This window comes from Theobroma cacao, chromosome 3 (assembly GCF_053813885.1).
Source record: "Theobroma cacao isolate CCN51 chromosome 3, ASM5381388v1, whole genome shotgun sequence".
Lineage (NCBI taxonomy): Eukaryota > Viridiplantae > Streptophyta > Magnoliopsida > Malvales > Malvaceae > Theobroma > Theobroma cacao.
In genome coordinates, this window is record NC_142641.1 from 39,161,123 (window position 1) to 39,188,758 (window position 27,636).

General features: G+C 37.8%; 6 protein-coding genes and 1 pseudogene across 7 annotated transcripts; 1 reads left to right on the forward strand and 6 right to left on the reverse strand.

The window, feature by feature from the left end:
• Positions 1-26: 26 nt before the first annotated feature.
• Positions 27-3,061, reverse strand: LOC18605565 (receptor-like protein EIX2). Its single transcript, XM_088804482.1, has 2 exons — positions 2,628-3,061; positions 27-2,540 (listed from the first exon to the last, which is right to left on the reverse strand). Exons 1-2 carry the CDS (start codon positions 3,032-3,034, stop codon positions 188-190), a joined length of 2,760 nt encoding a protein of 919 aa, XP_088660608.1. The 5' UTR covers positions 3,035-3,061; the 3' UTR covers positions 27-187.
• Positions 3,062-4,634: 1,573 nt separating this feature from the next.
• LOC18605566 (receptor-like protein EIX2) lies at positions 4,635-7,722 on the reverse strand. Its single transcript, XM_018117396.2, has one exon. The coding sequence runs from the start codon at positions 7,711-7,713 to the stop codon at positions 4,813-4,815; it is 2,901 nt and encodes a 966-aa protein (XP_017972885.2). The 5' UTR covers positions 7,714-7,722; the 3' UTR covers positions 4,635-4,812.
• A 563-nt stretch (positions 7,723-8,285) lies between these two features.
• Positions 8,286-9,948, reverse strand: ADF10 (actin depolymerizing factor 10). Its single transcript, XM_007038635.3, has 3 exons — positions 9,743-9,948; positions 8,750-9,009; positions 8,286-8,639 (listed from the first exon to the last, which is right to left on the reverse strand). Exons 1-3 carry the CDS (start codon positions 9,743-9,745, stop codon positions 8,489-8,491), a joined length of 414 nt encoding a protein of 137 aa, XP_007038697.1. The 5' UTR covers positions 9,746-9,948; the 3' UTR covers positions 8,286-8,488.
• An 820-nt stretch (positions 9,949-10,768) lies between these two features.
• LOC18605568 (VASCULAR-RELATED NAC-DOMAIN 6) lies at positions 10,769-14,144 on the reverse strand. The gene is made up of 5 exons (XM_007038636.3): positions 13,701-14,144; positions 13,478-13,607; positions 12,883-12,974; positions 12,592-12,691; positions 10,769-11,070 (listed from the first exon to the last, which is right to left on the reverse strand). Exons 1-5 carry the CDS (start codon positions 14,013-14,015, stop codon positions 10,889-10,891), a joined length of 819 nt encoding a protein of 272 aa, XP_007038698.3. The 5' UTR covers positions 14,016-14,144; the 3' UTR covers positions 10,769-10,888.
• Positions 14,145-17,641: 3,497 nt separating this feature from the next.
• On the forward strand, positions 17,642-20,103 carry LOC18605569 (tubulin beta-1 chain). The gene is made up of 3 exons (XM_007038638.3): positions 17,642-18,136; positions 18,818-19,087; positions 19,203-20,103. Exons 1-3 carry the CDS (start codon positions 17,743-17,745, stop codon positions 19,883-19,885), a joined length of 1,347 nt encoding a protein of 448 aa, XP_007038700.1. The 5' UTR covers positions 17,642-17,742; the 3' UTR covers positions 19,886-20,103.
• An 822-nt stretch (positions 20,104-20,925) lies between these two features.
• LOC18605570 (oxalate--CoA ligase-like) lies at positions 20,926-22,653 on the reverse strand (annotated as a pseudogene). The gene is made up of 2 exons (XR_016025248.1): positions 22,415-22,653; positions 20,926-22,311 (listed from the first exon to the last, which is right to left on the reverse strand). The product of XR_016025248.1 is annotated as an oxalate--CoA ligase-like (transcript).
• Positions 22,654-23,963: 1,310 nt separating this feature from the next.
• LOC18605571 (putative CoA ligase CCL9) lies at positions 23,964-27,221 on the reverse strand. The gene is made up of 4 exons (XM_018117470.2): positions 26,602-27,221; positions 25,465-26,512; positions 25,024-25,127; positions 23,964-24,447 (listed from the first exon to the last, which is right to left on the reverse strand). The coding sequence occupies exons 1-4, from the start codon at positions 26,800-26,802 to the stop codon at positions 24,229-24,231; spliced, it is 1,572 nt and encodes a 523-aa protein (XP_017972959.2). The 5' UTR covers positions 26,803-27,221; the 3' UTR covers positions 23,964-24,228.
• Positions 27,222-27,636: the final 415 nt, after the last annotated feature.

Genomic DNA, 27,636 nt, shown 5'->3' on the forward strand with positions numbered 1-27,636 from the left:
AACAAGTAATAAAAACTGAATGCCACTTCTCAAATTGAAATCCACCATATATATATCACGCAATATGGAACAAAGTTAGGATACCAAAAGGCATTAATACTACTAGATTCTAATTGCAAACTGAAATTCTTGCAACATGAATGCAGTTATTTTCATAGATATGAATACCTGATAATTATTGCTCTTATCACTCATCTGTGCGGTTTCCCTTGATCAAGTTTTTGACACTTGCCATCTTTAATGCTACAAGCACAAGTACCCAATCTTTGCACTTGTCCACGAACAAGAAATAAGCATGTCGCCAACTTTTCTTGAATATCAAGGCTGCAACAACACCCCAGAACCCAGTTGCATAGCCAGACATTATGACAATGTAAAACCACATCTTCTCAGCAGAGTTGTGTTTGGCATTGCCATTTTTGCCTTGATGATGCTTATCATCCCAGCATTTCTTTAGTGGAGCGCCACAGAGCAGAGGGTTACCAGCATAAATGAATGGATCATCAAGAGTTTGGAGTTGATTGCCTTCTGGAATTTTTCCTGAGAAGTTGTTGTATGACAAGTTGAGGTGACTAAGTTTTGTTAGAGATGACATACTACCAGGAATCATGCCAGAAAGTTCATTGAAAGACAAGTCGAGTGATTCCAGCGACTCAAGTTTCCCTATCTTATTAGGGAACTGTCCTGATAACTGGTTATGAGACAAATTCAGACCAATTAATCCTGTGAGGAGTGCAAGCTCTTCTGGGATTGATCCCTCCAGCTTATTGCTTGACAGGTCCATACTAACCAAAAACCGTAAAGTTTTTGTGTATTCTAAGGATCTTGCTTTGATGACCTCTGTTAGGTGCTCATTGTTCCACTGTGTCAAAAAAATACCGGAATAGCCCTCTAAATCACCGACATCTGTCTTGACCATACCAATGAAATCGGCGAAGCAATAAGGTATCTTTCCCTTCAGATTGTTCTCTGCAAGATCTAGGATTTGTAGAGTAGATATGTGGCAGAGTTGAGAAGGGATAGTTCCGCTGAATTTATTTTTTCGTAGCCTGAGAACGCTTAGCTGCCAGAAGCCATCCCCAATACATTTAGGTACATGTCCAGATAACGCATTCTCACCTAGATCCAAAACTACAAGATCTCTGCAGTTTTTTAAGGCCAGTGGTGGCTCCCCGCTGAGACTATTGTTGCTCAAGTGCAACCATTGCAGTGAGTTAAGATGCCTAATTGAGCTGGGGATAACCCCTGAGAGATTGTTAGATGATAGATCTAAAACTTGTAAGGATTGATAATCTCTCCAGCAGTCAGGAATATTCGCAGATAACTTATTTTTTGAGAGTTGTAGAACTTCTAGGGTTTCTATGTGGCAAAATGAGTTCGGAATTGAGCCGTTTACTCGGTTATCAGAAAGAATAAGACTCTGCAACTTAGACAAAACATTATTATCGCCAATCATTTCGGTAAGGGTCCCGGAGATCAAGTTATTGGAGAGATCGATGGTCATTAAGTTGGAAGAAAATTTCGGAATGGATCCAGTAATCTGGTTGTGGGAGAGGTCCAGTAGAGAAAGATTCAACTCCTTGATCCATTTTGGCAGGATACCCGAGATGCTATTGTTGGAAAGAACTAGTGTAGTTGCTTTCAATTGTGTTCGAAGCCATTGAGGAAATTGTGTTCCGAATTTGCAGGACCCCATTTCAATGCATTCCAGTTGAAAAGGAGGGACCCAGTTGGATTTTATCTTGATAGTCAAGCTGTTGGAGCTAATGGACAACACTTTTAACTTTGAGAGCGTAGCAAAGTGGACTTCGGAAATGGCACCTTCCAATGAATTGTGAGAAAGATCTATAGTCTCGAGGTTGGAAAGTTGCCCAAGACTTTCTGGGATGGTCCCATTCAATTGATTGCCATAAAGATGAAGGTGTTTTAGGTTTTTTAGCATCCCCAACCGTTCTGGTATATGGCCACTGATCATACTATAATCTAAATTTAACGTCTCTAAATCATGTCCAACACATCCAGTCACATTTTCATAGATTCTTATTAAGTCATCCTGAAATTGACTGAATGACAAATCTAATGATTTTAAGTAGCACATATTTCCTAAGATCAATGCCAACCCTTTTTTAGTGCTACTAAAATCATTCCCAGCAAGATTGAGATGAATAAGGTTCTTAAAATTTCCAAACCAGTTTGGAATTGAAGAATTAAAACGGTTATAGCTAAGATCAAGGATTCTCAAAAGAGTCATGTTTTGGAGCGCAATAGGAACTGGACCTCCCAAATCGTTACCTCCAAGATCTAGACGCTGAAGGCTACCATGAAATGTAGAATTAATTGGAAGCCGAGAGAAATGAAAATTATGAATCCCGCAATGCGACAAATGTAATGATTGCAAGGAAGGAAGCATGTTGAGTACCTGAAATAGGTTTCGTGCCTCACCAAGGTGTATACCTGCCATACCAAGTTGCTGCAAGGATACAAGATGAGAAATCCATTGAATATCATCTACCCTCAATGTCGATCCTCGATGTTCTGTGCTAAGATCAAGAACACGTAAACTAGTAAGATTTCCAAGATTCTGAGGAACACTTCCACTGAATCCGGCGTCGGAGATATTAAGGTACCTCAGCTGTTTCATCAAACTGAAGAATTGCGGGATGGCGCTATCTTGGAAGTCATTTCCACTCAAGTCCAGGTACTTCAAATATCTCAACTCAGTAATATAAGAATTTACCTCACGGGCCCGTAAGGAACTTCCGTTATCAAGCCATGACGTTGACCCTGCTCTGAGGTTAAGCTTGACAACATGCCCATTGTTTTCGTCGCAGCTTACTCCTTTCCACATGCAACAGTTTTTGCCTTTCCAAGAAGATAGGCAATGGGAAGAGTCTGAGAAACTCTGTTTCAGTTTTAGGAGAGCTTGCCTTTCGCTTTGTATGCAACTGAAGCTTGCATTTTGGCATGAACAGAGCAGTGCGATTTCAGTGAACAAGGTAAGCAGTAGGAGCATAGCATTGAAAAGTTTATCCATGCTTGAGAAGTGATTATCAGAGAGAGAAAGCCTAGCATTGAAAGTTTTATCCATGCTTAAATGATAGGTGAACTTAAAATACATCAAAAAGAGAGAGAAGAGGCACCATGTTGCTCAGAAATTACTCAGTAGACCAGACCAGGCACGATGTTCCTCAGAAATTACTCAGCAGACCAGACCATCATCACATTCCATCGTTATAAATTTAGTGAGCCTTGACTTCCTAAGCGAACAAATTAGGCTCATTAACTGCAGCACGCGGCAAGTGGGGTCAGGTCAGCAAACTAGGATGGACCAAGTAGGTTGAATAAACTAGTGAAATCTCACAAACCCAAAATTAATTTGATTTCGCACTAAAACATCTATTTTTATACTATAAGATTTAATCTTGACTGTTAAAAATTTAAGAAGAGGAGATTTTTTTTTCCCATAGTTGCTTTGGATTGTGCTGGTTGATGCTTACACTTTCTTATCAACCTTTTCATTAATTCGGTTGGCATTTTCGTGGGAGTTTATTTTGGTCCCCTCTGAATTCAAGATTCTAACTATACAAAAATGACGACGATTAAATTCTTACTATGTTTGTTTGCAACATCTCCCCTAGTTGGCACTAGGAAATTGGACATTTAGTTTGACTCCGCTGTTGCAATTTCTTAGATGCTACGTTCTGATAGTAGACCATGGGACAAATGGTACCGCTTTAATGAGAACAATCGGCGATATTGCTATCATCCACACTCTACAAGCAGGAAATTCCTTTGCGGACGAGCTTGCCAAATACGGAGTTGACATAGACTCTACGTTCTTTGCATAGTGTTCCTCCTTGCTTTTGGATGGTCTCCTCGGCTCCGCCATATTTGAAGCAGGATTGTGTTTTCCTTGCTATATTTTATGTAGTGGCACTGCCATATTTATTCCAAAAGCGACAAGGTGATCTCAGGTGTACGAATCTCGACGGATGACGCTCAGCCGTGCCCTTACACTGTATTCTTCAGTAACTACTTTCAACTGAGAAAAAAAAAAATTTCTGTTGACATGGTTTTTATGGTTTGAATGGAGAGAATATTATGATCCAAACTTTTTTTTTTAAATGTCTATTAAAATAAAACTAAGTTTCTTTTTCTCTAAAGCTTTAATTATTTTGGGAAAAGCTTGGTTACATTTTTCATCTCTTTAAATGAGTATGCTGAGCTTTTGAGTTTTGGGATTGAAGCACACCAGTAACTTAGGAAAGCTGTTGAATTGTGTTCATAAACCAAAGCTTGTCTAGGGAATTGAAGGCTAGGATTCATTGCAGAATAAAAAACATGAACAAAAATGAGAAAGAAAGATCCCCCATCCTCCTTTTCTTTTCTTTTCCTTTTTGGCTAGGAAAAAGAAATACGGTTACCATGCAATGAAGACAATTTTGCTTTTCTGGCAGTTCTCATGAGTAATGAAATCAATATCAAAGACAGATTTATAGTGCAAATTAGCTAAATTCTTGCAACATTAATCCCAGAAATTTCTTTTTATTCATACACGAAAGAAATTTCTGGAGATCCAAGGAACTCATGTGACATCAGCATTATGTTTGCGCATCAGTGTTACCAAGGACAAGTAATAAAAACTGAATGCCACTTATCAAATTGAAATCCATCATAATGCATTTATTACTGAACGGGGAACAAAGTTAGAATACTAAAAACAATACTACTAGATTGAGATTCTAAATGCAAAGTGAAATTCTTGCAACATGAAGGCAATTATTTTTAAATACCTGATAGTCATTGCTCTTTTCACTCATCTGTGCGGTTTCCCTTGATCATGGTTTTGACGCTTGCAATCTTTAATGTTACATAAACAAGTACCCAATCTTTGGACCTGTCTACCAACAGGAAATAGGCATGTCTCCAACTTTTCTTGAATATTAAGACCCCAACAACTACCCAGAACCCAGTTGCGAAGCCAGACATTATGACAATGAAAAACCACATCTTCTCAGCAGGGTTGTCTCTACCGTTGTCGTTGTTGCCTTGATGAGGCTCATCATCCAAGCATTTCTTTAGTAGTGGAGGGCCACAGAGCAGAGGGTTACCAGCATAAATGGATGGATCATCAAGAGTTTGGAGCTGATTGCCATTTGGAATTTGTCCTGAGAAGTTGTTGTATGACACGTTGAGGTGACTTAGTTTGGTCAGAGTTGACATACTACTTGGAATCACGCCAGAAAGTTCATTTACTGACAAGTCAAGAGATTCTAACATCCCAAGTTCTCCTATCTTCTTGGGTATCGTTCCTGACAACTGGTTATGAGACAAATTCAGACCAATTAACCCTGTCAGGAAAGTTAGCTCTTGAGGGATTTGTCCCTTCAGTTTATTCCTTGAGAGGTCCAAATAAACCAATAGCGACAACGTTGACGTGTATTCAAGGAATCTTCCTTTCATGACCTCTGTTAAGTGCTCATCCTCCCAATACATCAAGTATTTGGAGGGTTCTAACGGTATGATATCTCCCTCGCCGTGAAGTACCATGCCAGTGAAGTTGCCAAAGCAATGAGGTATCCGCCCTTTTATATTGTTTTCTGCAAGATCAAGGATATGCAGATCAGCGGAGAGTTGGCAGAGTTGCGACGGGATACTGCCATTGAGTTTATTTTCTCGTAGTCTGAGAATTGTCAGGAACCGAAAGCTCTCCCCAATCCATTTAGGTACATTTCCAGATAATGCGTTCCCACCAACATCCAACAGTCTAAGAGATGTGCAACTTTTTAAGTCCAACGGCAGCTCTCCGTTGAGATTATTGTTGCTCAAGTCCAACCATCGCAGTGAATCAAGATGCCCAATAGAGCTCGGGATAACACCTGAGAGCTTGTTGGATGATAGATCTAAAACTTCTATAACATGATGATCTCTCCAGCAGTTAGGAATATTTCCAGACAAGCTATTTTTCGAGAGTTCTAGAACTACCAGAGTTTTAATACGGCACAACGAGTTAGGAATTGGACCGTTCATAAGGTTGTCGGAAAGAATCAAATACCTTAATTGAGGCAACATATCACCAATAATTTCGGGAAGCGACCCGGAGATCCAGTTACTGGAGAGATCGACGCGCTTCAAGTTGGAAGGAAAGTTTGGAAGGGTCCCATTAATCTGGTTATGGGAGAGGTCCAGTTCATAGAGATTCATGTCCATTATCCAATTTGGCAGGGTGCCCGAGATGCTTGTATTGGAAAGAACTAGTGTAATGGCTTTCAATTGTGTTTGAAGCCATTGAGGAAACTCTGTTCCAAATTTGCAAGACTCCATTTCAATGTATTCCAGTTGAAAAGGAGGGACCCAGTTGGATTTTATCGTGATAGTCAAACTGTTGGAGCTGATGGACAACACTTTTAACTTTGAGAGTGCGGCTAAGTGTACTTCGGAAATGGCACCTTCCAATGAATTGTGAGAAAGATCTATAGTCTCGAGGTTGGAAAGTTGCCCAAGACTTTCTGGGATGGTCCCATTCAATTGATTGCCAGAAAGATCAAGGTATTTTAGGTTTTTTAGCATCCCCAGCCAGTCTGGAATATGGCCACCAATCCCCAGCCAATCTGGTATTTGGCCACCAGTCCTACCAGAACCTAAATCCAAAGTCTCTAAATCATGTCCAGCACATCCAGATAAATTCCGGTATTTTCCAATTTTCTCACCCTGAAATTGGTTAAATGACAAATCTAATGATTTTAAGTAGCACATATTCCCTAAGATCGATATCAACCCATTCTCAATGCTACTAAAATCATTACCTGCAAGATTGAGATGCACAAGGCTTTTAAGGTTATCAAAGCTGCTCTGGATTGAACAACTAAAAAGGTTAAGGCTAAGATCAAGGATTCTCAGAGAAGTCATGTTTTGAAGCATAATAGGTACTGGACAGGTAAAATGGTTATTTCCAAGATCTAGATGCCGAATCCTATGAAATGTAGAATTAATAGGATGCCGAGACAAATGGGAATTATTGAGCCCACACAGTGATAGATGTAAAGATAACAAGGACGGAAGCATGTTGAGTACCGGAGAGAAGTCTGGTGCCTCACCAAGGTATATACCTGCCATCCCAAGATGCCGCAAAGATGACAGATTAGAAATCCATTGTACGTCATCAACCCTCAAGGCCCACGGTTCTTGATCATGACTAACATCAAGAACACGTAAACCAGTAAGGTTTCCAAGATTATTTGGAACACTTCCATTGAATCGAGCATTGGAGATATTAAGGTATCTCAGCTGTCTCATCAAACTGAAAAAGTGCGGGATGGCGCTGCATTGGAAATCATTTCCACTCAAATCCAGGTGTTCTAAATACCTTAACTCGAGCAAACAAGAATTTACCTCACGAGCAACTAAGGAACTCTCCTCACTAAATTTCCCCAAAACAGTCTCGCCACTAAACCGTGACGTTGCTCTGAGATTAAGCTTGACAACATGCCCATTGTTTTCATCGCAGCTTACTCCTTTCCATGTGCAACAGTTTTTGCCTTTCCAAGAAGATAGGCGATGGAAAGGATCTTCAAAACTTTGTTTCAGCGTCAAAAGAGTTTGTCTTTCTCCTTCTATGCAACTGATGAAGCTTGAATTTTGGCATGAACAGAAGGGTGCGATTTCAATGCACAAGGTAAGCACAATGAGAACAAGATTGAAAAGTTTACCCATATTTGAAAAGTGATTCTAAAAAAATGCACCATTGCCCGCAGAGTGTGAGATAGAAACTAAGAGAACTGCAACATACATGTTGCCAGGAAATTACTTGTAGGCCAGGCCATCGTATTCTATCTTTGGCGCCTATATGTTGGCTTTGACTCATAAAGCTTGACTCAGAAAAGTGAGGTTAGGTGGTGGAAAAGCAAATCAGGAAGGACCAAATGTAGTTCAATGAACTTAATGCTAGAAAATTCAACAATAATTTGCTTTCTGCAATGGAAATTTCGTTTCCATCTGCAGGACAGGTTCGAGGAAATAAAGCATATCTAATTACTACTGTGTTGTTCGGTTGTCACACTCCTTTACTCTACTCTCTAATCAGTTTTTCTACACTATTTCGGCCGACATTGTAGTTGTTATTGTTTTGGTGAATAATATTATAATTCAAACATGAGGCCTTTATCTTAATTATCACTCAAAACTTAGTAAACCCATCATTGTAAATGAGGTTACTAACTCCAGATCCTTACTTCAAAGAAATAATATCACAATAAACTATTCATATATCTAAGATGAAATGGAGATGATTGAAAAAGTATTTAGCATAAGAGGTATGGATAATATTAGTACATTCAAACTACACAGTCAAATTGTAAAACCCACACAGCAAAAAATGAAAATGTTTAAGAGGAAAATTTCTTAAAAGTACAAATAATAAACAATGCTCACAAAACGTAATGCTTAGGACAGGGTGAATGTTTGGAGAATAGAAACGCAGGAGTAGCGTTCACAGCGCCCGGCCTTTTATAATGTCAAAGCTCATTTCACTAGGATCTGTTGCCTGCAACTCCACTTGAATGCCATCCAATTCCCTCTTGAATCTGTCTTTAGAGCTGGCATACACCATCTTACTTCTCACCTTTGATGTATCGGGAGACCTACAAAAAAACATGTACAAAAATGAGAAAGAAAGACCCCCCCATCCCCCTACCTTTGTTTTTCTTCTTGTTTTTTTTTTTGCTGGGAAAAAAGAAATTAATGCGGTTACCATGCAATGAAGAAAATTTTGCTTTTCTGACAGTTCTCACTAGTAATGAAATCAAAATCAAAGACAGCATAGCGGCACTCATCGGCAGGCAGAGAAGCTTGGAAATCATCATAGGTCTCTTGAGGGCTGCCGACCTTGTCTACCACCACCTGTTGGTCCTGAATCTTGAAAACGATGAACCGGTAGTTCCTCTTTGCTTTTAGCTCCAGAAATTTCAGCTTACATTCATCATGCACAGCCATTCCAGATGCCGAGTTCGCCTAATCCAAAATTTTAAGTCCAACATATGAAAAGAGAACAGGAAATATTGTATGAATCAATAAAAGATTTCAAACCATCATCTGTAATCTCTAAATGAAACAGAAAAGCCTGGGATCACGTTTGGAGATGATTGCAACGCTTGCATTATTCTAATTGATAAGTCTGTTAAAATGTTTTTAGCAGCAAAGAATTTTCTAACGTGATATGAAACAATATTGGCCCTGGAAAGTGGCACTGAATCGGTGACTTAGGCCTAATATTTGAAGCATTTTCTGAATGTGTTTGAAAGTCTAAAAAAGGCTTAGCTGAAATTGACACATCTGATTAGCTCAAGGTGGTTAGCTTGGGGCTTATGAAATCTAAACTCGATTTAAAAAGATTGAGAAAGAATGATAAAGTATATATGTTTAAATTCCATAGGAGATGTTCAAAGATTTGATCGTATTAAATTTTCTTAACAACATTTTTTAGTAGTGAAACCAAATACTATATATATTTTACCAATTTGCATACATTTCCTTCAGTTCTGATTCTCTTTGCTTTGTAATTAGCACCTTCTAATTCTAAGTTTCAACAACTTAGAAAAGAAGGTGGCCTCTAGGATATTTCCTATTTCTATTGAATAAAACAATGAAACGAAAATCATAACAAACAAAGTCTGTATTTCAAATATTGGAAAATCTGAATAACATGATCTTTCAAAAGATAGAAACATTGGAAAAGAAACCTTACCATTTTGTTGTCCAAAAAGAAACAAGCCTTGTGAGAAATGAAGAGGAAGAAGAAGAAAGAAAGATGGAAAATGGAAGAGAGAAATGTAGAATGGGGTAGGAAAGGAGGAGATCCTTAATTCAGGGGAGATATTGAGAGGCGAGACATGCGGTGGTGAGGAGAAATTTCAGGTCAAAACAAGGGTAGACACTCTCCAAGCTTCGAAGGCTAATCATGTCCACAACAACAGTTTGTGTAGATTATCAGGAAACCACGTTGCTGGTTGCATGGCCAATCTTTTTTTGGCTATTTTTATCATTTTGAGTAAAATTTTCTTGTTTCCTTTGACATTTTATCTAAGGTTTCCTGATAGAAGTTTAGGTTTTGGCTCCAGCTCTTTCTCCTTCTATTTCTTTTCTCAACGCTTGCTACACTTACATCAAGATCGATCAAGGTCGCAGCATGCCCTCCCAATGCAACCATTTACAAACTAGAAGTTTCTTCTTTCCATCTTCTGGGTGGGGGTTGGCTTAGGCCTTACAGTCTTAAGTAAACAAATACCAATAAAGTAAGAGTCTACATTTGATGCACTATCGATGATAATTAACCAATGAAACTACAGAAAGTTACTACAACTAATTAAGAAATCGTCAGAAAATTCCCCCAAGGACCCATCCTCACCCATCAAATAGTCTGGCAGATCAGGCTAAGCTTGCAACATAAATTGTTTAGATTGGAGAAAAGTAGGTCTCACAGACAATTATATCCTTTTGAAATTGCAGATGAGTTATTAATTACCCCAATCATCATATGAAGGGCAAAAGTAAAAGAATGCTGATGTCTTGCACAGCCAGAAATGAACTGTCTGCAATATTTATAGATCGAATTCGTCCGTTAATCAAATGATGTTAAGGGAGAATGAATAATTCCCAATGTTATTGGAAACAGGTTCAAACATTCTATCCAAAAAAAAAATGAGGACCAAACATAAAAATACAATCAGAAATAGTGTTAGTGGCTTGGAAAAAAACAATCAAGTCCTTAAGAAGCAATACTGAAAGAGGAAGAAAATATATTTGAAACACTATAGAACATATTTGAAATATAGCAATCATCCGTCAGCAGAGATCATAAATACTAATCATAAAATTCACAGGAAGAAAATTTTCAGCCTACAAAATTTACTACTTTAGGTCCTTGTTTCTTTTTTGATTTTATCTTAGCATCTTTTGCATCAGAAGCATCATTTTCTGTTGATGCAAAGTCAGCTGTAACGAAGTCATCCTCAAGATCATCCCCACTAATGAATTTTGTCACCTGCCCTGTAGGCCTTTCTCCATGTTCAAATGCTGAAATCAGGAAATGATACAAAGAATAAGGTTAACATTTCACACATAGATAAGCATACACCTTGTATTTGCACATACAGGAAGAGCAAAAACATGATGCCATTAGATGACAAGAATAGTAGACAAAAACTCCCAGCAGGTCATCTAGCTCGCCAGCATCAATTTTACTTTCATCAATCATCACAAAATAACTCGACAGATTATAGCAGGAAAGTGGCTATAGCTTTACAACTCTTTTGACCTTAAACTCCAAATTCTATAGTCACTATATAATCCACACAATTATCCTAGCTATACTCCTACCAATTATTAGAATCTATGTTATATTATTCGGTAAAGTAACTGATAGGCACATGTACTAGCATGTAATGTTCAATTTAGTCCTCTACCCCAATTTTCATCAATATAGACCTTCTACTCTTAGAAATGTGTCAAATCATGGATAGTTGCTAACACTGTAAAAGAGAGCCCTTAATGTTGCTGACATGGCCCTGATGTGGATCTGACATGTAAGTTTTGCTGATATGGAATTTCAAAAAATAAAAAACTCTCAAAAAAAAAAAATCAGTGACACATGACATTGTTAGGCCACAAGTCACCAGCACCCGGGCAAGTCCAAATCATGCCTAGAATCCCCAAATATACCACACTCCCATGTAATGTATCACAGAAACAATGTAATTTCTTGCTATGCTGCATGAGCAAATGAAATGCAAAAGCAAAGGACTAAATCTACTGCAAAGCACTTTCTATCACATTACCAGCAATCCTACAACATGGGATAACGGAAAAGGGCATAGCATCAAAGGATTGAGATTCTTATCCTATCCAGATTATTTTTTTACCAGTCATTTCAACTTCTTATCATAGCTCAACAACAACAAGACCAATAACCTCAAGTACGTTGTGAAAATTTGAAAGATACTTTTTTTCTACTTTTCTTTTGTCAAGTCACTACCAAAAAAAAAAGGTTTACTAGATATTCTTGCCAAAGTCCACATCAAGATATAAGGATCTCAGGTATACTACACAGGATCACAAACAATAAATCAGTATTCAAGATTTACTTAGAACTCAACAGCACTTGAACAATATCACCTCCCTCTCAAATGCTAAACTCCTATTAGCCAATTCAATTGCCTCTGATCAAGTTTCATTTTGAGAGTCCAATTCCTTCAAGCCTCCCAACACACGCGAGCGCGCGCGCGCGCGCACACACACACACACACACAAACAAAAGAAAAATAAAAGGGAAAAACAAATCAGACCTGAAACTTATATCTCATCATCAGACACCAATAATTTATCTTTGGGTTTGGAGTAATTAAAGAAGCTTACTACATGGTACAACACTTATAAAAACCATTGAATGAAACCCAGGGTTCAGTCAGGGTAAACCTTGTTATTCAATTATATTACTTAGATGCTCTCTGCTTTCTCTAATCTTCAAAATCACTATAATATAAACAAATAACTGAACAGTTGGGATAAACCCTGAATATTGGTAGTAAAAAAACTTACATGCACAACCTCTGGTAGCTGCAGCAGATGCTTTTTTGCCTTTATCAGGACAATCTTTGGCTAAATGGCTTACACCACCACATATTTTGCAACAACCACCCTATATAGAGAGCAAACAAAAGAAAAAAGAAATTCAAGGTGTCTGATTTCCTTAAGAAAAAGATTGCTGCAATGGATTGAATCATAAACCAATAAACATCCACATCATATATATGTAGTCTGCTTACCAAGAATACAAGAGACTCTGCACTTATAAAATAAAAAACCTACAAATAATTTACTCAAAAATACCTTTGGATAGACTCCATGAGTATTTTTTGGGCAGCTCTTGCTCAAATGTCCAATTTCCTTACAGATAAAACATTTGGCAAACTTAGTCCCCCCTGCAATATGGAAGAGAACAATCATCATCCATGGCAATAAATGATAAGAAGCCTCAAACACAAACAAAATATAATTGCCAGCGTGAAACAAGTTTTTTATCCTATGTCATTTGTAGAAAACATACATGATCCATTTACAGATGCTAATTGAGGTAGAGTTTCTCATTCTTGAGTTCCTTACAAATACAAGCCTTCTAGAACAGAAATTCCCTAGCCTAAATCATATCTTATAGTACTAAAAACTATAACAAAGTCAGTACCAAATTCATTTTGAAGATAAGCATTTGCATTTATCAAGGAACAATGAACTAAAACACTAAATATAATAAAACAGACCACTTTCGACAAAACTTTTGCTCTAAATTACACCTAAATTTTAAAAAAGTAACCACAATCATATGGTAAACTAACACTCCTAACTTTGTGCACAAGTTTATAGAATCTTGGAGAGAAAAAACCAATGTAGAGCATTCCAAGTTATAAAATCCAAAGGAGCAAAATACCATCTTGAAGAGGTTGAGGGCATTTCGATAGAGAATGTCCAGTTTCTCCACAATTATAACACAACTTTTTATCCATAACCTCAGGGCAGTTCTTCAAACTGTGTCCACGATGACGACAGAGCAAACATATCTATAAACATCAAAAGATTTTTTTTTTTTTTAAAGAAACTCATAAACTTCAAAATTAAAAAGGATGAAAGTTGAAAGCAATATAAACTCTAACCGTATGTTTATCCCATTGAGCTTTTTGGGGGCAAAGCTTGGCGATATGATCTTTGGCTTTACATATATAGCAACTTTCACCAGGCTTCATGCCGGGAATTCTAAGTGGGTGTTTTCTAATCCCTTTTTTGTAGGGTTTATTAAGGTGTTTGGGCTCTTTGGACTCTTCTTTTTTGCGCTTGAACTGGCTCTTCTTATATTTCTTCTTCTTCTTCTTGTCTGGGTCTTTCGCTTGGGTTGGCTGTGGGGTCGGAAAAAGCTCAGGGTGTGCTTCTTTGTATTGCTTGCGAGCAAATTTCTGTCTTTTGTTCGCCATGTTGAATTGAAAACTGCAAATAGAGAGAAAAGGGTGTCGAGGCAGAGGCAAGGGTTTTAGGAGGGTATTTGGTTGAACGGAGAAGGTAACCAAAAAGGGTTCGCAAAGGACTTTTGATCCGCTACGGGCAAACTCAATTGATTTTTTTCTGTTGTCAAGTCTTATAAAACACATGCCTTGCGCGTGTTTTTTTAACCCCATCACTTCCTTTTACCTTTGTTTTTTTTTTAATATAAAAAATATATTAATCAATAATTAAATATTTAAATATTTAAAATAAATTAATAACATTTTGAACACACATTTTAATAATAAAATATCTGAAATTGAATCTTATTAGTAGGATATCAAACTTTGTACATATTTCTTCCAAATTTTAAAAAAAATTGTACATATTTAATTAAAAATTTTAATTGTTATTCAAATTCATATTTGAATATCTTGAACATTATCTATTAAATAAACTTATTTGTCAAATACTTGATTAAAATAAATTAAAATTTATTTTTTGTGTATATTATAATTAATAAATTAAAATTAATTCATAAAAAATAAACTAAAGTTTAAAATAATAAAGAAGTTGTAAATAAAATAATATATAAAAATTTAAAATTTAATATAACAAATTATTATTTGTAATCAAATTCAAATAATGGGTACTCAAATATCACTATTCAAATTTTATCTCAACTCGTGACGGTAATAATTTTACTATTCAAACTCAATTATAAAGCACTCTAATTTTATTTAATCGACTAAGTAATGCATGATACCCAATTGTAAGGTATTGATTAAATTATGTAATTAATCTTTGTATTTTATCAAAATAGTGAATTTAATCCTTATATAATAAATTGTCAAAATTGAATTCATATACTTTCCAAAATTAATAATGTTGATCTAATTATTGGTGTAAAAATTTATTGCTATCTATACTAACATTACATTGGAGTGTATTGACATGGTATTAAATTCGATGACATAACATTCAAAAATGATATAATGATTATTCTAACATGACATTGATAAAATTTAAACATAAATTTTAAATGATAATATGGAGCTATTATGCTACTGAGGTGTCATCTTATGAATTCATTATCTTATTTTAACCATACATAGCTTTTAAAGAGCATGGGAAGCCTAATTTTTTGCTTATGTAATATATGTTCTATTTAGTTAAAAGAGAAAATGATATGGATTTTTTAGGTGATGATATGGAATTGTCTAATTGGATGTTATTAGGTCTAAATTGCAAAAATGTCACATTAATAATATAATAATATCACATCAACATTTAAAAATTTATATACATATCTAATCAATATTACGCAAGTATAATTATTACATTATTCTTAGATATTATATTAACATGAGTATGTCATATCATTATAGTCAAATACATATTAATATATATAATGAAAAAATTCTAACATCATTAAATATTATATTGATATTATCAATTTTAAAAAAATACAATGATCTAAATTTTATAAATTATTATATAAAAATAAAATATAATATTTTGACAGAATATAAAAAATAATTGTATAATTTGACCTAAAATATCCATTCACATCCTTACCTAGTAGGTTTTACAAATTTATAGCAAAACCATTATAATTGGGGCATAAAATGTATTTGAAGAAAATTATTTATTGACTTATGTTTGAAATAGTGGTGTTAATAGACAATAAGTAAGGTCTTGGCAGGATCAAATCAAGCCTACTTATAGTTTGTTTTTTGATTGTTAATGTGAAAGGTAAAAAATATCACAAGATCATGTTATCACGTCAAATTAATATGTCATTTTATCATCAATTATGATATGTCATTATCTCACATTATCATTAATTATTATATGTTAGTAAACTACGTTAATGTCACATAACATTAAATAATAAATGATATTTTGATTGAATCAATCATTGATAATAATTGCTTATTTGATTCAAAATAAAAATATAAAAATTTATTTGACTCAAAATAAAAGTATAATGACCTGATTGAACATAATAAGAGTATAAAGATTTATTTGAATTATCTTAAATAGTTTAGGAGATTTTTCATATATTATGCCAATTTAAATTTATAAAGAGAAATATTTATCTCTTATTTTATATTTTTTTCTTTTCACTAATCAAATTCGATATTTTAAAATGAAATTGTTAAAGTTTAATTGTCAAAATACCCTTGCAATTCTCATTGAATGATTAACTTAAAATCTAATAGATTTTCATATGCACCAAACAAATAATTTACAAAATTTCATCATCCATTTCTTTTTGTTATTTATTTTGCTTTTTTCCTTTCTGAAAATATAGATGTTGTCAATTATTGAGTTTGAGCATAATCAACCTTTTTTAACATGCAGAGGCAATTTTCCCACAATGTGTTGGAGCCAGTGGCTGCAATAGCTCGATTAAGATATAATACTATCCAACAGCAGTCTTTTTTTTTTATGAGTTATACTCCAAACCCTTTACCTTCCCGTGCTTCTAAAATGTTTAGATGATGAGGTTGAGTGAATTATTAGACAGCAATAATTGGAAAATGTCGTTGGATTCCCAGTTTACTTTTCCGTCAAAGTCCAATGAAACATTTAGAGATTCAGATTGCAGATAAAATCTGTTTGCTTCAAGTTCTTGAGAATGATTGTACTTCAGTTGGGCGTTGGACCCATCATCGAAAAGTGGACTTTGTTTAGCTTTGTTATGAAGGGTTCTGGTTATCACTGCACCTGCTCTCGCTCCATCACCTGATGATGTTAGGTTTGATGGTTACTTTGCTTCCCTTTCTGTCCATTACTCACCATCCCCGCCCTTTATTCCTTGAGTCTCAGAAACGCCCAAAGGGGCCCACCCTTGTCTGAGTAAAGGCCACGTTTGGTATGCAATTGCAATCAGCCTCCAACGGATTATATTATGGCCGCATGAGAAAATGAGAATAAAGGCTAAACAGATAGACAATCTAGGGTTTGTTTGGCCATTTGTAGCAAGTAAATATTATGAACAATTCTACTATTTATTTTAAAGATTGTTAATAATTTTGCAAATGAACTTTGCATGTGTGTATAATAATGGAGTTTCATTGCATCTAAATCTCAAGCACTAACTAAAAGTTTTTAAGATTTTTTAGAATAACAAATGAAATGTCATAAAACAAATAGTACGCTATCTATTTTATTAAAAAATTCTACTACTAAATATTTTATTAAAAAGAATAATACCTACTACTAAGTTTCTTTGAGGCACGCAAACACGCCCTGGCCAGTACATCTGTTTCTTTAAGCCAAAGTGCAAGTCACATGTTCCTCCCTAAAATCACGTGCCCCCATTCTCCACCCTCGCGCGCACAAGAAGGCACTGAGTGACAGACAAACACTTCTTCATACAGCCACTTTCAGACTTTCTTCCACATGCCACCCGCGCGTCAGCCTCAATTCCATAAAGCACGCGTAAAAGTCACGCTCTAATTAAACCCAAAACCTCAGGGTTTTTTTTTTCCCTCAAAAATTCAAAATTCAAATCCCCCTTAAAATCAGACGACTGTCACCCCGTTCCGTCAAGCCTAACGGCGAGCACCACCTTACGTCATCTCCTTCCTATATAAGGCCTCATTTTCTCTTTCATGTCCACAACAAACCCCTCGCGATCCTCCATAAAAGAAAAAGCCTCCACTCAAAAACTTCTGCTCTCATTCCCTGAAACCTCTTAATCTTTGGAAAATGCGTGAGATTCTTCATATTCAGGGAGGCCAATGCGGCAACCAGATCGGTGCCAAGTTTTGGGAGGTGGTTTGTGCCGAGCACGGGATAGATTCCACGGGACGGTACCAAGGAGACAACGAGTTGCAACTGGAGCGCGTCAATGTTTACTACAATGAAGCGAGTTGCGGGAGGTTCGTTCCACGCGCCGTCCTTATGGATCTCGAGCCCGGTACTATGGACAGTGTTAGATCGGGGCCGTACGGGCAGATTTTCAGGCCCGACAACTTTGTTTTCGGGCAGTCCGGTGCGGGGAATAACTGGGCCAAGGGTCATTACACGGAAGGGGCTGAGTTGATTGACTCAGTGCTTGATGTGGTGAGGAAAGAAGCCGAGAACTGTGACTGCTTGCAGGGTAAAATGATATTTAAATTTTTAAGGCGTTGTTTTCTATTTCTCGTTTTGTTATTTGGAGAGAGGAGTATGAGTAAGAAGGATTTCGTGGCTTCATTTCTTGTATTGGTTGGTTTTTTAAATGGTTTTTGGATATTACTTTAGATATTTAGTACGAATCTGAGAATTTATGGAGGTTTTTGGGGTTTATTTGCATGTTTAAATTGATTTTTCAACTTAATATATGATTGATTTCCTGTGATTGCTTAAGTAAATGTTATCTGGAAAAGTGATTTGAAAACTATCTCACTTGCTTGCTTCTGGTCTAAAGATTTATGGGCTCTAACGAGGTATTTCCTCTTTTTTTTGTGTATTTTAAGTTTTTACTCCAATTGATTTTTTTTGGTACAAATCATTGTACAACAAATTTCAATATTCATAATGAAGATCCTCTGTTTGGTTGCTTAAATAATTGATAAATAATATTAACTTGAATGTATGCTTGAAAACCTGTTTTTATGCCTTTTAGATCGTTTATTTCAATGTTGAGCTAGATGGTTCTTAAAAACATGCAATGGTGATTTAAAATGTTGTGTAACTGTCGCCTAGCTTTGTATTGGAATTTGCTTTCCTATATTACCTGGCATCCATTCTTGTTGATTATGATTTAGTGATCTTTTTTTTTTCTTCAAAAAATTTTCAGGATTTCAAGTATGCCACTCAATGGGAGGTGGAACTGGGTCAGGCATGGGAACACTTCTCATTTCCAAGATCAGAGAAGAATACCCAGACAGAATGATGCTCACCTTTTCTGTGTTCCCATCCCCTAAGGTGTCTGACACTGTTGTTGAACCTTACAATGCCACTCTCTCTGTTCACCAGCTTGTTGAGAATGCAGATGAATGCATGGTTTTGGATAATGAAGCTTTGTATGATATTTGCTTCCGAACTCTCAAGCTCACCACTCCAAGCTGTAAGTCAAAAACCTTTCATGCTCTTGGCATTTTTTATCCTGCTGATGCATGTTTCCTTTTAAGCTGGTTGTGAAAATTCTGCTAATCTCAGCACTGGCTTCTGTTTGAATGCAGTTGGAGACTTGAACCACCTGATTTCTGCCACCATGAGTGGGGTAACTTGCTGCCTCCGTTTCCCTGGTCAACTCAACTCAGATCTGCGCAAGCTTGCTGTTAATCTTATTCCATTCCCTCGGCTGCATTTCTTCATGGTTGGCTTTGCTCCACTTACATCTCGAGGGTCCCAACAGTACAGGGCCCTTACTGTACCAGAGCTCACTCAACAAATGTGGGATGCCAAGAACATGATGTGTGCTGCTGATCCTCGCCATGGCCGATACTTGACTGCTTCAGCCATGTTCCGTGGCAAGATGAGCACCAAGGAGGTTGATGAACAGATAATTAATGTGCAGAACAAGAACTCATCCTACTTTGTGGAGTGGATCCCCAATAATGTGAAGTCTACCGTTTGTGATATTCCTCCAACTGGTTTGAAGATGGCCTCAACATTCATTGGAAACTCAACTTCAATTCAGGAAATGTTCCGGAGAGTCAGTGAGCAGTTCACAGCTATGTTCCGTAGGAAGGCTTTCTTGCATTGGTACACTGGAGAAGGTATGGATGAGATGGAGTTTACTGAGGCTGAGAGCAACATGAATGATCTGGTTTCTGAGTACCAACAATACCAAGATGCAACAGCTGATGAGGAGGGGTATGAATATGAGGAAGAGGAGGATGAACTTCAGGACGACGCCTAATAGTAGTGTGTTTGTTTCAGGCTTTTTGTTTGCTGCCTTAATATTGTGGAGTTCTTTTTTTTTTTTACCTGAATACCTTGTTTGGGTGTTTGGATTGTGGTTATGTGGCTAGTCTCCTGGCTTATGGTTTTTGTTTGCTTATGGTAGTTTAGAGAGTTTTGTTTACGAACATCTTTACCATCAATAGTTGGTGAATGCATATGGATTTTCAACTTAAATCATTTGCAATGGTTGTATTGCATGTTATTTTTGGTAAATGTTAATCTGCCTTGGTTGAAGAGAAGTGTATAGGTTCTCACTTGGCATTTAATTTCCATTTCTTTTTTCTTATTTAAGGAGAACATTCCTCCTTGAGGCTGTATGATAGACTTCTGTTTTTGTCGTGTCTCATAATTTCACAATTGCCAAGTTCCCTGGTTTTGTCAAAAGGTATCAAAATGACGACATTCTGTTCAGTGACTTACCAAACTTGATGAGAAAACTCGTTAGTAACTTGGTCTACACCAAAAATTCACAATGCTATTGCAGGATTCTACTGTGTGAAACTAAGAATCCAATTCCATAAAGTATTAGACAAGCCTTATCATTTAGGAACTGCTTTGATTTATTCGTTAAATGCATTAGGAGCTAGAACGAGCGAATGAAGTTACCCTCCCCATCCAATCTGTTTGGATTGTAAGGGCTTTAGTCTGCTCACATAAAATCAGTGCAGAACTGCAGATAGTATTTTTACTCAGGCAAGAAAGTTTTGGGATTCAGAGGTGGAGATACGAGCCAGGAAGTGTTGTGCTATAAATCTACGATGGATTTTCCCGCTGGCAGTCTTTGGGAGAGAATCGGTTATAAAAACTTTCTTGGGGACTTTGAAAGCCGCAAGATTTTTCCTGCAGAACTCCTGCAGCTCTGCCTCACCAATACTCCATCCTTCCCTTGGAACGATTGTGCAGTTTATCTGAAAGAAGATTAGCATTCCTCCAATTAAAATTTTTTATATATGAGCTTTTTCGAGGTTATATTGATTGGGACAAGTGGATCTAGTGTTATATTTCTATAAAAAAATTCATCTTATATATATGAGCACAAAATTTTGTTGGGCCTCGTTTCTTCTGCCATCCTTGGACGTGGGTAGTGCTTTGTCTCACTGATCCAAACCAAATGGGCCCTTTTCATCCTATGACTAAGAAATATTGGTGGAGGTGTTCGGTTGAGAAATAGAAATATTAACATCAAACCGATGTTACCTCTTCACCATATTTGTCATCAGGGACTCCAGATGCGACCGCTCGTGCAATGTCTGGATGAAACAAAAGCACAGCATCCACTTGAATTGATGACAATAACATGGCATGGTCTGTAGTATAGTAATTTCACAAATCATTTGAAGTTTACCTCCACGATTAATAAACTCCTTGATCCGATCCACAAGATACAAATATCCATCCGAATCAAAATACCCAAGATCTCCAGTATGGAACCACCCATATTCGAAACCTGCTTTATTAGCTTCAGGATTATTTTTATAGCCCTTAGTCACATTTGGTCCCCCAATACACATTTCACCTCTGACATTTGCCTCTTGCGGCACACCATTTTCATCCAATATTACAACCTCTTGACCCACGGGTTTCCCCACTGACCCAGACTTATGTCGGCCATCTTCCACCAACGGGTTCGTAGCCGTCAGCCTGGTTGCTTCAGGCATGGCATAAGCCTCCAAGACCGGCGCCCCAAATGCCTCTTCCAGCCGCTCCAGAATCGCCAGAGCAAGCGACGCGCTACAGCTCCTGATAAATCGGAGCTTCGGGTAAACGAATTCAGGGTTTGCCACGTGGCGCTCGAGTAGGATCTGATGAATTGTGGGCACCGCGGTGTACCACGTTGCTGTGTCTTGTTTCACGTCTTGCCAAAATGTTGAAGCCGAGAATCTGTCAGCGGCCGGGATTGCCACGGCTCCCCCAGCCCCGAGCGGGCTCAACAAGCCTGTCAATAAGCCGTGAACGTGAAATAGTGGAGGGACTAACAAGGATGAGTCAGACTCGGTAAATTTGTAAACGGATATAGTATTCTTAACAGAAGAGACTATATTAAGCTGAGTCAATGGCACGCCTTGTGGTGCCAGAAGTGTGGAGGAAGAGTGCCACGTCAGACGGGTCATTGATGAGTACGCTGATCGAGGTTGGGCCTGGTTCGGAATGAGTCAGGGAGAGAGCGAGTTCAGAATCAGCAGGGAGAAAGGTGGCTGTGGCGTGTGGGATACTAACATTGGATGCCGCGGCCTGAGCCGAGGTGTTGCCATTCTGTGGAGTTAATAAAAGCTTGGACTCTGAGTCAGATACGTAAAACTCGAACTCTTCAGTGGTGTATGCCGGGTTGAGTGGCGCAGCCGTGGCTCGAGCTCTAGTTATAGCCAAAAACATAATTACAAACTGTAATGACAGCGAAAATATAGTACAGCGTAAGAGCTAAAAGTTTTACACAGAAAATTAGTAGTACTCTTGTAATGAAAAGAAACAAAGCTTGAAAGCAAACCTCGATGGTATTAAGGAAGGCAAGTGCAACAACATCGCCTCTCCCAAACCCAGCAGTGACTAGCCTGGAAGCGGCATGTTCGACGAGTTCTTGGAGCCGAGAATGCGTTATATCAAACTTGCCAGAAATTGACAGGCTCGCCGGTGAGGGAATTCTCTGGCGACGCGCTTCAGTAATCCTGATAGTGTAAGAGTGTCCATGCTTTTCTCTTCCGGGTTGCTTTCAGCACAAGTGTACATTAATATTCATACAGTGATAGAGAAATTGAGGGTTTTTCCACGAAGCCCATAGCAAAGAAGAGGGGTTTTAACAGGGCAATTCTGCATGGTAGGGGGTGGACGCTCGACTTGAAGAAGTCTAGTCACCTGCTGAAATTCTAAAGTTGACGAAGAGACTGTTTTAATCAGCTGCAATCTAGCTCAGAGTAAGTTCTTAAAGTTTACCTTGTTTTGCTGTTAAACATTTGTCAAACCGGACGCATGTAATTTGATCTTCATTTGATATTCCACTTGGAGCAGCGTCCCTCGAACCAATTGGCTGTGATTCACCTTGGTCCATCCAGCACATTTCCCCTTAATCACAGCGTAGTGAAATTCATTAAGCCTCGATGAAGTAAGCAGGGATGTCATTTTACAAAGCTGATGTGGCCATGACCTGTTTAAGTCATGCGGAATTCTAGTAAGTCAAAAAACTTCTAGTAAAGTTATAAGAGTGGGAACAGTATGTGCTGATTTTGATAATGGCAGCTCACTTTTTTCACTGCAACCTAGTCCACCCCATCGTAGCAGGGCAGCTCAAATTGCATAGTGTCAATAGTTAGTTTCTTGAACTTGTTAGATGGCTTCTTGTGGGAATTTTAGTTTTCAGAGGATATGCAATTCCTGCAGATTGGGCTATTATGCATGGCTTTGTACACTGTACCCGTTCAGTTGAATCCTGTAGTTTGTTTCAATCATTTGCAAGGGCAGCTTTTCCTGGCTGATCATGTTGAATTTCAATGAAAAAGAGACAGTGTACTTAAAAATAGGTTACCAGCTAGCGAATATACATATATATATGTTTGTTTCAAATTTGTTTTTGTAGACTTTTCCCTCTGTTAAATTACTCTGTTTCATTTTTGTGCTAGCTAGGTTGAATTGCTTTGCTCACTGGTTTCCTTTTTCCAATGCTTGTGGTTTCCGGACGGTGCTGGGCCCTGGTAGTCGCTGACAACCGTTCCTGGATTCCTTTTCAAAGAAGGTTACCTCCATTTCGCAAAAAAAAAAAAAAAAAGATATGAAAACTCAACCATTTCTAATTATAATGACAGGCAACAATTAATTGTGATCTTCCCCTGTATAGCTCGCACTCTGCTGGCTGATACTGGGATTGCAGAGAAAATCTAATACGATTTATGGATTAGTTGAAATGATGATTGACGAGCCATGTGGAATGTTTTAAATTTGTTGGCATGTTAATTTTAAGAGTCCTAGAATTTGTTTAAGCTTTAATTAATTTGTCTCGGAAATGTTAATATCTTGGGCTGCCTCCGAGGAACAGAGAGCCAATGTAGCAGTGGAACTCTACTATGTATATAGCATGCAGAAGTGTTAAATTGCTGATATTCAGAATCCAGTTCTACCATATGAAACTCAGCAATTCTAATATTCTATAGATGCCACTAAATCTCCTCTCTCCGCTTCTTAAGTTATTTTTAATATTTATCTGCGACTTACAAAGAGAATAATTACACAGTAAAAAATAGTCACAGCAAAGGAGCTGGTCTCCCGTTTCCCACAAGATATAACTGCGCGCAGATAGATATGGTGTGTGCTTTAGGCTCCAAACTTGGGAACCTTAGCCGTCGAGATTTGAGCAAGAAAGTGCTCGGCTACAATTCTCCGTTGGATTTTCCCGCTGGCAGTCTTTGGGAGAGCGTCGGTGAAGAAAACTCTCTTAGGGACTTTGAAAGCTGCAAGGCTCTTCTTGCAAAATCTCTGCACCTCCGCCTCATCAACATTCGATCCTTCTCTTGGAACGATTGCGCAATTGACCTGTTGGTCATGCAGATGATCATCCAACACAAAATAATCAGCATCAATTCCTTTCTCTAAGAAAATAATATACAGTAACTAAAATTTCCAATATGATCATATAACTAGTTTCTATAACAATAACATCCCAAAGCATTTACTATACTTTTTGGCATCACACGACTACTCTATGTCTCTATCCATGGCCATGAAAAGATCAACAAACATCTCATGTGGGCAATGCACTTTAAAATCACAAGAAACAAGGGAATAACACCCTATCTTGAACAGTTAGATGTCCTTTTCTTCACTACGGAATCAATCAGCAAAGAGGCTTCTCTGATCTACAGCCTGAGGTGGGTTTTGTCATAAATTGATGCTTTCTCTGGTAGTTGTAAGCATCAGGGGTGGGGCCCTTTCTCACCGCACTGTATCCTAGATCATGCATGCATGATGCTACGTGTCTTTGTCTATATACGAAGGACTCGACTCGAATATTCTTTTCAGGATTGTGGTGTTACTTCGATACTAGTACATTAATCAAGGATGGGCAACAACTACATGCAGCTGCCAAAAATATTAGTTTTGTGAACTTACCTCTTCCCCGTATTTGTCATCAGGGACTCCAAAAGCAACTTCTTGGGCAACATCTGGATGAGATAAAAGCACTGCATCTACTTCTATTGGCGATATTTTCTCACCTTCAAATAACCAAAACATTAACAATTTTAACATCTGTTTAGGAGATTTTCAAATAAGATGACTTTAATTTGCACATTATAATACTATTATACCGAATATGATTTATGTTGTTTATCAATTATAAATTGTTTCATCATTAAACTAATTATATCATAATTATTATGATATTTCAATTATTTGTCCATTTTTAATTATCAATTATGATATTATTATTTTTATCTAATTTGATTCTGTTTAAAAACAAATACTAGTAAAAATAGTAAAAACATGGACAAAATGAATTCTGACTAGATATTAATAACGTATCAAATATAAACAGAAAATAATATGGTTTACCTCCACGGTTGATGAGCTCCTTGATCCGACCCACAAGATGCAAATACCCGTCCCGATCAAAATATCCAAGATCACCAGTGTGGAACCACCCAAATCGGAAAGCTGATTTATTAGCTTCAGGGTTATTTCTATAGCCCTTAGTCACATTTGGTCCTCTAATACACACTTCCCCATTAACATTTGCCACTTGCGGCACACCATTTTCATCCAAAATCACCATCTCTTGACCCACGGGTCTCCCCACCGACCCGGCCTTATGTGGCCCATTTTCTGGTAACGGGTTTGACGCCATCAAATGGGTTGCCTCGGTCATGGCATAAGCCTCCAAAACTGGCGCCCCAAACGCCTCCTCCAGCCGAGCCAGTATGGCCGGTGCTAGCGAAGCGCTGCAGCTCCTAATGAATCGGAGCTTCGGGTAAACGGGTTCTGGAGTGCCCAAGTGGCGATCCAGTATGATCTGGTGTATGGTAGGGACGGCAGTGTACCACGTGGCCTTGTATTTGTTCATGTCTTGCCAAAATGTTGAGGCGGAGAACCTGCCAGCGGAAGGGAGAGTCACGGCTGCACCAGCTCCGAGTGAGCTCAGCAACCCGGCTATCAAGCCGTGGACGTGAAATAACGGGAGGACTAACACGGTTGCATCGGACTCGGTGAGTTTATAAACCGATTTAACATTTTTAACCGAGGATGCCAAGTTGAACTGAGTCAGTGGAACGCCTTTAGGGCGGCTTGTGGTGCCTGAAGTGTGGAGAAAGAGTGCTACGTCGGATGGTTCATTAGTGAGTTTGCTGACCGAGTTTAGGTCTGAGTCTTGTTGAGACAGGGAAAGTGCGAGTTCAGAATCCGCATCATGAAGGGTAGCTGTGGCGTGTGGAATGTTAAGCTTGGAAGCCGCGGCTTGTGCTGAGCTGTTGCCTTCAATTGAGGTTAACAAAAGCTTGGACTCCGAGTCGGATAGGTAAAACTCGAATTCTTCAGTAGTGTAAGCAGGGTTCAATGGCGCAGCCGTGGCTCGAGCTCGTATTACAGCCAAAAACATTATAACAAACTGTAAAAACATACAGCAGGAAATTTCAAAGAACACTTCGCAAATTAAAAAAAATGAAGGACTTATTTAAAGAAGGAAAGGAAACTAACCTCGATGGTATTAGGGAAAGTGAGTGCAACGACATCGCCAGCACCGATCCCATTAGCTAAAAGCCTAGAAGCTGCAAGTTCAATGACTTCATGGAGCTTATAATGCGTTATATCAAACTTACCCGGAACTGAGACGGCGAGACGGTGAGGGAATTCTCCAGCGACCTGCTTCAGTAATTCCGTTAGTGTAAGACTCTCCATCGTTTTCTTTGCAGAAAGCCAATAATACCGATACTCAATAAGCCGATAAGATCAGAAAATTTCGTTTTGAATAAACAGGGGAGACGAATTATTTAACAACGAGCTTATAGAGAATAGTTTTGTAAGGTGATTTGCAGAGTGGAGGGCGGAGGTTAGGCAGGTGGCAAGATTTTAAGGTTGGCGATAGATGATGAGAACGTTTGATCTGCTGCAATCCAGCTTACGGTGTTAGTTTGAAGTTTCGCTCTTCGACGGTGATATTGCTTCAGAAAATTTCATTTGTAGGGGAACTTGTGGGTTTCTTACAAGTGTCTCTCTATTAATTACCAGCTGGTGAGATAGGCTTTTTGGTTTCACAACCGCTGTTCTTCTGGAACTGTTTGCTCATGTGTCGTAGGAGATTGAACACGCTGTTTTTTCACTTGTCGCATGCCTTAACCCTCCTGCAACATAATGCAAAGTAAAAAGGAAAAAAGAAAGGGACATTTTAATCTTTCCATAAGAAAAGAATATCAACAGTCGATGTCTTGAATTAGATTAATCTTAATTTTCTCAAACGCAATCCACTTATCTCTGAAGTTAAGCTTAACAACAAAGTTTAATACTGTGTGCTGAAGTCGAATGCAAGGAACAGTGATTAATTTGTTGGTATTGTAAATCAAATGCGATCTTTCTTCTCTTCAAAGGGATAATTAGGTATTTAATTTTTTAGAAATCAGGAATCTCCTGATTGGAGCTGGATTGATGCCTTTTTCTTGTTTTTTTTTTCTTATTTTTAATAAATGTTGAACCATGTATGATCAATCAACCCATGCACATCCGAAAAGGCAACTG